The 13,393-nt window shown below is 44.0% G+C and overlaps 2 protein-coding genes across 2 annotated transcripts in view; both read left to right on the top strand.

Annotated features, from left to right (window-relative positions):
* The first annotated feature begins 1,411 nt into the window (after positions 1–1,411).
* Positions 1,412–8,642, top strand: CAV2 (caveolin 2). Its single transcript, XM_073651916.1, has 3 exons — positions 1,412–1,737; positions 2,456–2,643; positions 7,247–8,642. The coding sequence occupies exons 1-3, from the start codon at positions 1,594–1,596 to the stop codon at positions 7,398–7,400; spliced, it is 486 nt and encodes a 161-aa protein (XP_073508017.1). The 5' UTR covers positions 1,412–1,593; the 3' UTR covers positions 7,401–8,642.
* Positions 8,643–12,719: 4,077 nt separating this feature from the next.
* Positions 12,720–13,393, top strand: part of CAV1 (caveolin 1) — a 95,383-nt gene continuing 94,709 nt past the window's right edge. The window contains exon 1 of the mRNA XM_073651915.1: positions 12,720–12,842. The gene's annotated coding sequence lies outside the window, so the exon portion shown is untranslated. The remainder of the gene's footprint in view (positions 12,843–13,393) is intronic.

The raw sequence follows: 13,393 nt of genomic DNA, 5'->3' as shown, positions 1-13,393 counted from the left end.
GGTACCTGCATGAACCCCGAGTACAGGTGTTAGCTCTGGTGCTACCTACTAAGGCACTGTGCCTACTGTGAGGTACCTGCATGACCCCCGAGTACAGGCGCTAGCTCTGGTGATACCTACTAAGGCACTGCACATACTGCGCCCACTGTGACGTACCTGCACGACCCCCGAGTACAGGCGCTAGCTCTGGTGCTACCTACTAAGCCACTGCACATACTGCGCCCACTGTGAGGTACCCGCACGACCCCTGAGTACAGGCGCTAGCTCTGGTGCTACCTACTAAGGCACTGCACATACTGCGCCCACTGTGAGGTACCTGCACGACCCCTGAGTACAGGCACTAGCTTTGGTGCTACCCAATAGGGCACTGCACATACTGCGCCCACTCTGAGGTACCTGCATGACCCCCGAGTACAGGCGCTAGCTCTGGTGCTACCCACTAAGGCACCGCACATGCTGCGCCCACTGTGAGGTACCCGCACGACCCCTGAGTACAAGAACTAGCTTTGGTGCTACCCAATAGGGCACTGCACATACTGCGCCCACTCTGAGGTACCTGCATGACCCCCGAGTACAGGCATTAGCTTTGGTGCTACCCAATAGGGCACTGCCCATACTGCGCCCACTCTGAGGTACCTGCATGACCCCCGAGTACAGGCACTAGCTTTGGTGCTACCCAATAGGGCACTGCACATACTGCGCCCACTCTGAGGTACCTGCATGACCCCCGAGTACAGGCACTAGCTTTGGTGCTACCCAATAGGGCACTGCACATACTGCGCCCACTCTGAGGTACCTGCATGACCCCCGAGTACAGGCACTAGCTTTGGTGCTACCCAATAGGGCACTGCCCATACTGCGCCCACTCTGAGGTACCTGCATGACCCCCGAGTACAGGCACTAGCTTTGGTGCTACCCAATAGGGCACTGCACATACTGCGCCCACTCTGAGGTACCTGCATGACCCCCGAGTACAGGCACTAGCTTTGGTGCTACCCAATAGGGCACTGCACATACTGCGCCCACTCTGAGGTACCTGCATGACCCCCGAGTACAGGCGCTAGCTCTGGTGCTACCTACTAAGGCACCGCACATACTGCGCCCACTGTGAGGTACCTGCACGACCCCATGCATGCTACTTACTAGGGCACCGCAGATATAGCTCTGCTCTGAGGTCCCTGCTCTGTGGTCCTTGCTCTCTGGTCCCTGCTCTGAGGACCCTGCCCTGTGGTCCCTGCCCTGAGGTCCCTGTTCTGCGGTCCCTGCTCTCTGGTCCCTGCTCTGCGGTCCCTGCTCTCTGGTCCCTGCTCTGCGGTCCCTGCCCTGCGGTCCCTGCCCTGAGATCCTTGCTCTGCGGTCCCTGCACGCTCCTGGGTACAGTCTCCCTGCCCGGACTCCCCTCTCCGCGGTCGTCTCTCCCGGCTCTGAGGGTGTGGAGCGCTGGGCGTGCCCGGCATCCAGCGCCCGAATACAGAGTCCGCACCAACTCACACCGGGAGCAGGGGGGCGCGCAGAGCAGCTGCACCATCCAGGAAGTGTCTTCTCGCAGCGCAGCCCGGAGCAGTCGCGGGGTCTCCCCCAGTTGGAGGAATCATGGGGTTAGAGAAGGAGAAAGCCGACGCCCGCATCTTCATGGACGAGGACGAGTTCCACCGCTCCTCTGCCCCGATGCTGACGGAGAAGGCGTATGACAGTCAGCCGGACCGGGACCCGCACGACCTGAACGGGCACCTGAAGGTGAGTGATGCGCGGAGCTGCAGAGCTGAGCGGGTTACTGGGCAAACTCCCCCACTCCATACAAGTCCAGCGCTGCCACACCTGAGCGTGCCAGGGCAGGATACTGCACCTCCTGTGGGCAGAGCACATGGGTCTGAACTACAAGGAGCAGCAAGCCCGGATACATGGCTCATCTGTTGGTTTTTGCAGAGTAATTTAAAGATATAAAAGATCCTATGTAATGGGATTGGCGGCTCAGTGTCCCTGTAGTGTGGGTATGATGTGGGTATGATAGGATGGCACGGTGCGTCCGTGTCTTGCTGACGCTCATCCGGCCAATAGTAATGTTGGGCAGACTGCGGGCATGACTGGCACCGTGTGCCCATTATAGCGGGGGTACAGGAGCCACCTGCACTGGTCAGGTGTATACACTGGAGGAGCTTACTACAGTATGGTGGGATTTCAGTGTGAACTAGCCCCTACACTAACATTGCGTCCACACATAACATATGTCCGTCTGTCCAGCCATAATGGATGGGGGAAGATTTCTATTGAATTATTATTTTTTTTGCCTGCATGAAAAACAGATGTCACACTGTGAGATCTGACCATCGACCAGAACTGGATGCAAATCGTATCCAGCTGAGTGATGAGACATGGAAGCGGCCTGAATATTAGGGTGCGCCGTCCCTTTAATAGAGCTGCTGTCAGCCTGCTGTGTGCTCCGTTTGTGTTGCAGCTCTCCTTCGAGGATGTGATCGCAGAGCCGGACACCACTCACAGCTTTGATAAAGTGTGGATCTGCAGCACTGCCGTGTTTGAGATCAGCAAATACCTCATCTACAAGGTGCTGACCGTGCTCCTCGCCATCCCGCTGGCCTTCGTCTTAGGACTACTCTTCGCCATCCTCAGCTGCCTGCACATCTGGTAAACGCTTTACTATGGAAATGCAGATTCCACATAGTGATAAGAAATTCCAGTGGCCATATAGAAATCCTGTGCCAGTGGTGTGTGATAGCGGGCGGAGGGGCTGTACTCTCACTACCTGTAATGTCGGGTGTGGAAGAGCTCACCTTCATGGCGGTTTCAGAAAGCCTCTGTTCCCCTGATGAAGTTAGCTTTAAAACAAATTGTGCTTTACCCACTCTCCCCAGGTCTAGCACTGAGTCACCTATGTCTGTTATTCAGTGTTGCCATCTTGTCATCAACACTGCAGACAATCAGTGAGCTCAGCGGCTCATCCAGTCAATTCAGGCAAAGTCGCAGAGCTCAGTGTACTGACATTGGGAGTAGCAGCAAAGACTCAGCTCTGGACCTGGGAAGGTGGAGACAAGAAGTTTGTTTGTTTTTTAACACAAACTGTTTCAGGGGGAGAGGGTTTTTTTTAAAACTGGAAAATCCCTTTAATGGGAACCTGTCAGTAGGATTTTGCTATGTAAACTACAGGCAGTGTCATGTTGGGGCTGCTGCAATGATTAAAATGATACCTGAGGTGAAGAAATCTGTCTTGTGGTTCTTGTGTAGTCAGTGTTTGGAGTTTTGATAGAAAGCCAGACAGAGAGACGGGAGAGAGACAGCCAGAGACGGGAGAGAGACAGCCAGAGACGGGAGAGACAGCCAGAGATGGGAGAGAGACAGCCAGAGACGGGGGAGAGACAGCCAGAGATGGGAGAGACAGCCAGAAATGGGAGAGACAGCCAGAGATGGGAGAGAGGCAGGAAAAAGACAGCCAGAGACAGGAGAGAGACAGCCAGAGACGGGAGAGACAGCCAGAGTCGGAGAGCCTCTGACTGGTTGTGTCTCTCTCTCTCTCTGGTTGTCTCTGTGTCTGGCTGTCTCTATGATGAGGAACATGCTTGTGCTTCGGGGCGGCCTGTGGGCAGGTCTTTTCTTGCTGATCTGGCCCAGAGCACCAGGATAAGACCCTGCCTACAGTCCTGCCCCGGAGCACGGGCATATCATTAACTCAGAACTGCAAACACTGATTACACAAGATGGATTTCTTCACCTCAGGTATCATATTAATCAGTGCAGCAGCCCCAACATGATACTGCCTGTAGTTTACTTAGCAAAATCCTGCTGACAGGTTCGCTTTAAGACAAGTTACATTACAGTAGTGTGAAAATGAAACCCCCCAACTGATGCCAGGCCCAGAGCGCCACTTGTAGGAGGTCTGCTATACAAGCTGGATTGGCACATTTTCCTGTTTGCAGTATTTGCCTTTGATACCAGGAGGGCATGTAACAGCTCAGAGAGGGGCCGTCACCACGAATGACTTGTCCCTGTTAGTACAGGTCTTCCATTTTCTATAGCATAGCAATTCTGCACCATGTCTTTTTTATTTTACAGTTGTCCATTGTTCTGTTCCTGTTATTCCCCCTAGAAAATATATAAGTAAATGAAAAGCTGCGTGTCACCATTCCGCCTGCCCTTACTGTTACTTTCATAGTGTATGTGCTGAGGTAGGAACATGCCCAATTAATAAGGGAGATCACTAACACCCAATTTTAATTTATTTATAAAATTGCAGGAGGAATAACAGACGAAGGGAAACAAATTGAAAGTGGTGCAAAAAATAATAATTATTCAGAATTGTTATTTCATGAGGAATACAAGGATTTCGATGTCAGGAGTAGTGACCGGTCCTCTTTAAAGGGAATCCGTCAGCAGTTTTTTTTGCTACCACCTATTTCCTCCCTTCTCTGGCTCTATGAAGCCAGAGCTGTCAATCAAAGAAGAGGTGGGGCGGAGATGGAGGGGGAAAAGGCAGGTGGCTAGGTGCACTGAACTGTTCAGCCACGCCATGATCCACCTGTATTTGGTTTAGACAGCCATTCTGTGCTGATAGAATCCTTTTATGCCTCAGTACACAATATTTAGAGGCAGAGGCACTTTACCATTGACCTATATTTGAACCTAAAAGAGATCACATTCCAGTTAAGAAGCAATTGATTTATACAGTTTGCTTTTTGGCATAGAGCAGCAGTCGTTTTATTGTCAGCCCTTATTACATGGAGCGGGTAACTGAATAGGCCATTCTGTATTTAGTACAGGACACTTACTTTATCCAGAGGGTGAAAGTCTACATGTAATGTTATCACTCTCAGAGAACTATCCAAAAAAAACGACTTCAGCTTCGGTTCATGGTTTTCATGTGTTCCTGATATTAAGAGGCTCTGATGTTAAATACCTTTATTTAGCCTTAGACATTTTATCTATTGCACTGCAGGTTTATTTTTCTTAATTCATCCTGTCACTGGTCCCCAACATATATGATTCAGCCAGTATCACCTTGGGCCATATGATCACCTACTGACCATGTAGGAATTCCATTTCTTGGCTTTATGATTTCTGAAGGGGTCAGCATCTAAGTCAATAGAAGTTTCTGTATGATGATGCATTTACTGCATCACTGGGGGGCGGGTTAACAGAAGCTTATATCAAATATAATGATGATGACTGCACAGTGCCTGTCACACAGATATCATGTAGAAAGTCACAGTTCAGCCTCCTGACTGTATACTTAACTATTAATATAGAAGAATTTAGGGAAAGATAATCACATTGTTACCACAGCAGGCAGAGATATACTGAGTCGTGTTGCATCTGCACAGAATCCCATGGGATTTATAACAGAGCATAGGAGAATCACATGTAAGATGAAGGTTAGGGATCATGATGGAGGCTGAAAGGATGACAAGAGGAGGTTGAACTACATACATGGCAGTAAGTATACTGTACTTAGGAGAAGTGCAGAGTGTGATAAGACAATCAGGTAGAAGTGCGGTTATAGAAGAAAAAAGTCTGGGAGTGAAAAGCGAAACTCATATTTCATTTACCTGGACAAATCTGTTATACTCACATCTGCTCTATACAGTGCCTACAAGTAGTATTCAACCCCCTGCAGATTTAGCTGGTTTGATAAGATGCAAATAAGTTAGAGCCTTCAAACTGCAAACGAGAGTAGGTTTTATGAACAGAAGCATAAATCTTACAAACCAAAAAGTTATGTTGCTCAGTTGAATTTTATTAAATTTTAAACATAAAAGTGTGGGTCAATTATTATACAACCCCTATGTTTAATATTTTGTGGAATAACCCTTGTTTGCAATTACAGCTAATAATCGTCTTTTATAAGACCTGATCAGGCCGGCACAGGTCTTTGGAGTTATCTTGGCCCACTCCTCCATGCAGATCTTCTCCAAGTTATGTAGGTTCTTTGGGTGTCTCATGTGGACTTTATTCTTGAGCTCCTTCCACAAGTTTTCAATTGGGTTAAGGTCAGGAGACTGACTAGGCCACTCCAACACCTTGACTTTTTCCCTCTTGAACCAGGCCTTGGTTTTCTTGGCTGTGTGCTTTGGGTCGTTGTCTTGTTGGAAGATGAAATTACGACCCATCTTAAGATCCTTGATGGAGGAGCGGAGGTTCTTGGCCAAAATCTCCAGGTAGGCCGTGCTATCCATCTTCCCATGGATGCGGACCAGATGGCCAGGCCCCTTGGCAGAGAAACAGCCCCACAGCATGATGCTGCCACCACCATGCTTGACTGTAGGGATGGTATTCTTGGGGTCATATGCAGTGCCATCCAGTCTCCAAACTCCACGTGTGTGGTTGGCACCAAAGATCTCGATCTTGGTCTCATCAGACCATAGAACCTTGAACCAGTCTGTCTCAGAGTTCTCCAAGTGATCATGAGCAAACTGTAGACGAGCCTTGACATGACGCTTTGAAAGTAAAGGTACCTTACTGGCTCGTCTGGAACGGAGACCATTGCGGTGGAGTACGTTACTTATGGTATTGACTGAAATCAATGTCCCCACTGCCATGAGATCTTCCCGGAGCTCCTTCCTTGTTGTCCTTGGGTTAGCCTTGACTCTTCGGACAAGCCTGGCCTCGGCACGGGAGGACACTTTCAAAGGCTGTCCTGGCCGTGGAAGGCTAACAGTAGTTCCATAAGCCTTCCACTTACGGATGATGCTCCCAACAGTGGAGACAGGTAGGCCTAACTCCTTGGAAAGGGTTTTGTACCCCTTGCCAGCCTTGTGACCCTCCACGATCTTGTCTCTGATGGCCTTGGAATGCTCCTTTGTCTTTCCCATGTTGACCATGTCTGAGTGCTGTTCACAAGTTTGGGGAGGGTCTTAAATAGTCAGAAAAGGCTGGCAAAAGAGATCTTTAATCCACACATGTGAAGCTCATTATTCTTGGTGCCTGAACTACTTCTTAATACTTTTGGGGGACCAAACAGAATTCTTGTGGTTTGAGGGGTTGAATAATAAATGACACGCTGAATTAACTTTTATCGTTTTAAAAAAAAAATAAATAAATAAATAAAAAAATTTGCTGCAGAGCATTTCCCACTTCCAGGCTGATCTACAGTACAAATGTCACAATGCCAAGTTAATTCCGCATGTGTCAACCAGCTAAATCTGCAGGGGGTTGAATACTACTTGTAGGCACTGTATGTTTTATTTGATAAAATAATTAGCTATTTTCCATGTGTAATTTGTTAATTTTTTGTTTTCAGGGTCGTGATGCCATTTGTGAGAACCACTCTAATGTTGCTGCCATCTGTACAGCAAGTATGGAGGGGACTTACAGACAGCTTTGTAGCCCCGCTGTATGCCAGTATGGGACGCTGCTTCTCAGCGGTCAGCGTCCGAGTGGATCGGCCTTTTTAACCCAGTGATAATATCCAAGAACATATGAAAGCTCCTAGTGATAGATGTAATTTATCATTCACTATCCTGAGTCCTGACCAAATAGGCTCAGTTCACAGAAGTTGCCTTTAACACCTACATGTCTACCTTCCAGATGTACTCCAACTACAATGTAATGCCTGTCTCAATCAGTCTTATCTACTGTATATGTGCTGGACACGGGCAGCACCCTACTGAGACAAGGACAGACCAATGCCATATGCAAAAAGACTAGTCATCTTATACTAATTACATTGCAGGGCTAGGGCATTTTTGTATAGGAAACGGGGCTGAGACATCACTGAAAGCTAAGAAAAACAATGGGGTTCCTTCTACAGAATGAAACCCTCTCCCATCGGCTTCCCAACCCCAATGTTCTCTTACATAATGGCAAACCCATAAACATCCAGTCTTGTCCTTACTTTGGCTTCATGTAATTAAGGTTCCTTATCATTGGAGCGTTCTGCAAAATAGTTTTTTTTCCCAAACTAGACAACTCATAAGCAATTAATTAATTAGTTAATAGTTATCATCTGGCCGTGTTTTGGAGCTTCTTGATTACTAAGAACGTCATCACTGGTTACATAGAACCATTTTTTTATGGAATACATTTTCTAGAATGTGCATTTGTAGGCATATGAAGATAAATACTCTGAATACTTTCTGCATTATGGAAAGATTAGATAAGGATTCCAGCCCAAAATATTTTATACTCCTTGCGGTAGTAGTCCTTCAGCTGGGTTAGACAGTCACCAAGGATTGGTTGTAACATTGTTGTCAGATCCCACAAAACTTGCATTCATCACCTATCCAGTGCTAAAAAATATGATGGTGATCAAATAAATACATTTTTTTTTCCCTGACTACACCCTTTCTGTTTTTTTTTATATATATATTTTGGACGGTGAGTGTTGACCACAAGAACAAGCCTTAACAATAGACAACTTGTAAATTGTCTCTGGATGCGCATAAATAATCATTTTACCTTTTATGTTGCATTTTTGTATGAAGAAGCAGCAGATTTATACGAGATATTTAATAGCCGTTTTTGTCAGAACAGCTTTACATGACGGAATCACTTATTACTGTATGCTTTACAAACTAATTCGCTAAGAACATTGTTTCCATGTACATTAATAAGAACAAACATATTTTCATGTATATTAACTGAACGCACTGAACTATTTGCTTGTATATTTTAAATAAATATAATGGAAGATTGTCCTTCTAGTATAGAGTTTATTATTTGTATGCTTTTATTTCCCAGTGTTCGTTCTATAATCCCGATACTGTGCCTAATAAAAAGGACACTATTTTGCTGATGTAACCCACAAATATTGGGAACTAAGTTACGTTTCTAGAAGACGCCTCACTTTACCTCCTCCGCTTCTTGCGTTCATCTTAGGTTAACTAAGTATGTAAGTGGATGCTGCTATGTGTGTAAGGCTTCCAGTTCTGAAGAGCATCTTGGTCTCTCTCCAATTAGCCCATTGTACTCAGTGTTAGAACATCTGCATACCAACACATGGAGTGACATGCAAGATCTTGCTATTAGAATAAATCTGCCGTAATTGCAAGTAAACGTTTGAATCTCTTCTCTGAGGGCAAAAAGACATACATTCATCTAAAACCCTACATCTAGAAAAGTACGCAGCAGTAATGTAATATACAGTTGAAATCAAAATTCTTCAACCTCCATAGCAAAGTTGGCAAACTATCTGCTGTTTTGATGTAAACCAGTCAAGAACAATTTAAATCGCTCAACACAACTAGTAAAACAAGTGCTTTCTCATTTCTCTAAATTCAACACAAAATGCCACTTATAGGATGCGTTCAGATGTTACGTTTTTTTTTTTTTTTTCTGCCTTGTTAAAACTACTGTGCAGCGGTTTTTGGATTTGAATTGCAGTAAAAGAACACAACATGTGAACACAGCCTTAATGATTACTGCAGTCTCAGACTTAGGCTGGATTCACACCTCTGACTGGTTGTGGGTCTCCTAACCCACATGTATTAAAGCTGTCAAACAGTCGCAAATCACGAGCAGAGTGAATAAAACATAATACCCAGAGCACGCTGAAGATACTCGGTGAGCACCCGAGCATGTTCGCCGGGTTAACAAAACATACTCGCTCATCACTAGTTAACACATTTCCAGCTTTTGATCTTTTTTTCTTCTTTATATAAATCCTGGAGAGCCTACTTTATGCAATAATGAGTGACATTAGAAGTTTTTTTTACTTTAGCTACTTTTGCTCCACAAACTTTAGCTCCTGTTTGTGGATGATGCGAAGAATGTTTAAATAGGGTGAAGTAGAGACATGGTGGTGGTTTAGAGGGACTAGGGCACCTGACAAGTTCCCTTTAAAGAATTTTCCCACTAGAAGATGTTGATCAGTAGGGTCAGAGAGCTAGGACCCAAACTCATCCTGTCATCTAAACAGATGTGTTCTATTTCAGAGAGACTAAATCCAGTCCATTCTTGGGATCTTTGGGGAATCTCACAGGTAGACCTTCACGGATCAGTGTCTTATGACTTGTCAATTAGAAACTTCCTAGTTTCCTAATGAATAATTGCAATAGGAGCTTTTAAAATTCTAGAGATAATTTAAGTAAAATATGTTTCAGCTTAATTTGTGTTTCCAGTTCTAGTATGCCAAATATTTCCCTCCCTTTATTACAAAATTATACTTAAAGTCAACAGAATTATGAGCCAAAAAGGTAAAACCTTAACTGATTCACAGATGCAAAAAACATTTTCCAACTTATCTAGGTCATTGCCGCACCTAAGCATTTTTATAATAAGAAAACAGAGAAGGCAAATAAAATCAAATGCTTAGAGATTCTGGGGTGTGGATAATCCATGGAAATATAGTTTTATGATTTACTTCCTCCTTATGGACTTGTCCAGTTTGGAAAAAAACAGTTCACATTAAAATATACATTTGTCCAATGTATCTTTATTAAAAATGTCCTGGAGTTCTGTTATATGAACAAGGAGAAAACCGCTCCCTCTTCCCTTGTGTGAAGGGATTTGGCTTACAAAACAGGAGCAAGAGCATTTGGAAAGATGACATCAAGTGATAATGATAACCCATTTGGACACCTGAGAGGGAAATACTCTTTAAACATCTTAAAAGGAACCTGTCAGCATGTTTTCACATGTGACAGCAGTGGTATGAGCACATAAACCCCAATAAAAGTACAGTATATTTTTGCAAGAGATCCCCAGTGAAATGCCAACCCAATTATCTTATGACTTCAACAGTAGATTTCTCATAAGTGGCTCATCCGATCTTTACAAAAAAAAAGTTATTTTTATAGGGAAAGGAGGAGGAGGACATGTGCCAATTCATCCATACCACTACTTCCCTATGTAGAACTATGTTTACAGGTTAACTTTAAAGGAAACCTGTCAGTAGAATCTATCCCCCCAAGATGTCTATATGGACATGCTGGTCATAGGAATGCTGAATAAAATGATACTCTGAAATCTGACAACTTATTCCAAAGATATCTACGTATTTCTTAACATGCAAATGGGCTGTTAAACTCTATGGGCCGTACACAGATCTCCCTGAGTAATGACAGACAGTTTGCGCTCCTGATCTCACTGTAGAGCTGTGTGTGATAACTAACACAGTACAGCAGAACTGAGCTTTGTCTCATTACAAACCCAGCTGTAGCTCTCTTCTGGCAGTGCTGTCAGATTAGCTGCCATTCCCCAACGCTGATGTGGAGGCAAAGCTGCCTTTGCTTGCAACCTGGGAGAGCGCTCAGTTCACTGTCAATGTTCAGGAGCGCAAACAGGAGACCAAGAGGCAGGTGAGCAGTGCTCTCCTTAAAGCTAACATTAGAACAGCCCTTTAATCAAATCATCCTCTTCATTTTCCAAACGACCTGAATTAGATTGGATGATTTGCAGCATTTTGACTTGAAAATATGAGAAAAGAGTTAATTACAGTGTTATATTTGATGCTTTAGTTCAAAGAGAACCTATTTTTTTATTATTGTAGTAAAAAGAGAATATATTAGCATCCAATAATGTGTTCCTGTTGTGCCTTACATTTTGTAATGATGCCATGGCAACAAACATCAGTAAATCATTCAAAGCATGTGGGTGAATACTTTAGTGAAACATATGGAAGACAGATCATATCGCTCATTACATAGCCAACAAACATTATAGCTGAGATGCCTTGTGTTTTACAGAACGGAATAGTTGTAGCAAGTTCTATGGAGAAGAAAACAGACTGCTCTCAAAACATGTCCTATCATGGTCATTGGTGAAAAAGAAAAATGAGCAGAATCTAACAAAACTCACAAATAATGCACCAGTCCACTCAAATTTTACAAAAAAAAATCAGATTTGCCAGAATCCAATTTTTTTTCACAAATAAAATGTCCACTGGACAGTCGCCAGTTTTCTTGTTTATAAAAGACCAGGAAGGGGTTAGGAAAATGTAAAAATGATATTTTACCTGGCCCTCATGTCTTGGCGTGATGTGGTACGTGTCGCGTGACATCATGACGTCACGGCCTGGTCAGAGCAGGAGATGTTGAAGTTGCTGGATGCTGGTAGATGCCAAATTGGTCCAGTGAAGACTGCATTAGTGACCAGGCTGAAGAGGACGACCGGACTGGAGTGGGGCTGTGTGATGGGACCGGTGAGGGCTGGATGAGTGCAACTTTTTATATTATTTATGTATGTTACGATTTGGTATCTGGAGAGGCCTCAGAGCATAATAACGTACATTCAATTTGCATCACATAAAATCTGATAAAATTCCTGCAAAACTGATTGAGCTGCCGAATTTGAGGCTTGAATAGTGGAAAAAAGTTGATGATCTGCACTGCTGGTTCTGTTTCCACAATAAAGATCTAAGATGCGGTATCAGAGTGTCTTTGCGGTTTTATTTTCAACGCGTTTCGAAGTTAGCAAACTTCTTCAGGAGAACCACCAGTCTCTCCAGAATTTGAACCTCATTATTCACAAGTTATTTTTCCAATGCAATAAATATTCCACAAGTAGGCCCTGATGGTACTGTTAAATAACAGGTGAATAAATGCTGATTCCCCATAAGGCCAATGTCCTCTTCTTCATCTCTGTCCACAGTCAGATAGCAGTACAGTAATATTAAGCTTTACAGACTGCAATCAGAATACATCTCTTTCTATTTTACAATCTTTTTAGCCCTCTGCCTTTTTTGGTAAGAATCAATTCAACATCTGTACTTTGTGAAAAGTGACTATTTTTAGTGCACATTATCAAACCGTTCTAAAAAAAAAGGCCAAATGTTGAAGGGCTGCCAAGATTTCTCTGGATCCGTCCTTTCCCTTGTAATATAGGCAGTGTGTTATTATTTCACATGGTCGGTTAAACCACAGTAATATTCTAAGAAGCCACTTCATTCACTTGTTCTGGTAAGTAGCATCAAACCTTTTGTACAGAGCAATGCTACATTCATAGATCTATGTGCAAGGAAGGCAAAGGGTTCCTAGCCAGCGCTGCACCGTGTAATTTACACTCCGGGACAATCCTAGAAAAAGAATGGAATACTGGAAAATGTTTTCATGGAAACTTTTTCTGTTTATAGGACTGCTTAGCAGTAGTTGCCATGATTTCAAGAATTTTCCATATGTGGATTTAAAATGATATTAGAATTGCTATGAATGCATGTTATAGAATAAGCTCCCCCTTACTTTTCCACAGTGGTTAGAAGAGCTCTGAGTTGTTCTTTGCTCTTTAGGTCAATTTTCTTGCCAAGGATAATTTTATCTGATAAGTTCTACATGCCTCTGCAACTCTCGCGCACAAGCCTGTGCAAAGTTCTTGCCGTATTGCATGAATTCACTGCTTCTAGGGGAGTGCTCTGCCCAAAATACAGTACATTGTCATTTTTCTGCATCCATTTACTACTATGTCATGTTTAGTCTCATTAAACTGCAGTGATATCGTATTAAGGATCTGTCAG

Source organism: Phyllobates terribilis, unplaced genomic scaffold, assembly GCF_046119375.1.
Source record: "Phyllobates terribilis strain yellow unplaced genomic scaffold, ASM4611937v1 Scaffold_11__3_contigs__length_659146591, whole genome shotgun sequence".
Classification (NCBI taxonomy): Eukaryota; Metazoa; Chordata; class Amphibia; order Anura; family Dendrobatidae; genus Phyllobates; species Phyllobates terribilis.
The sequence above is the reverse complement of the archived record's forward strand: the minus strand, read 5'-3'. Positions and strand labels throughout refer to the sequence as shown.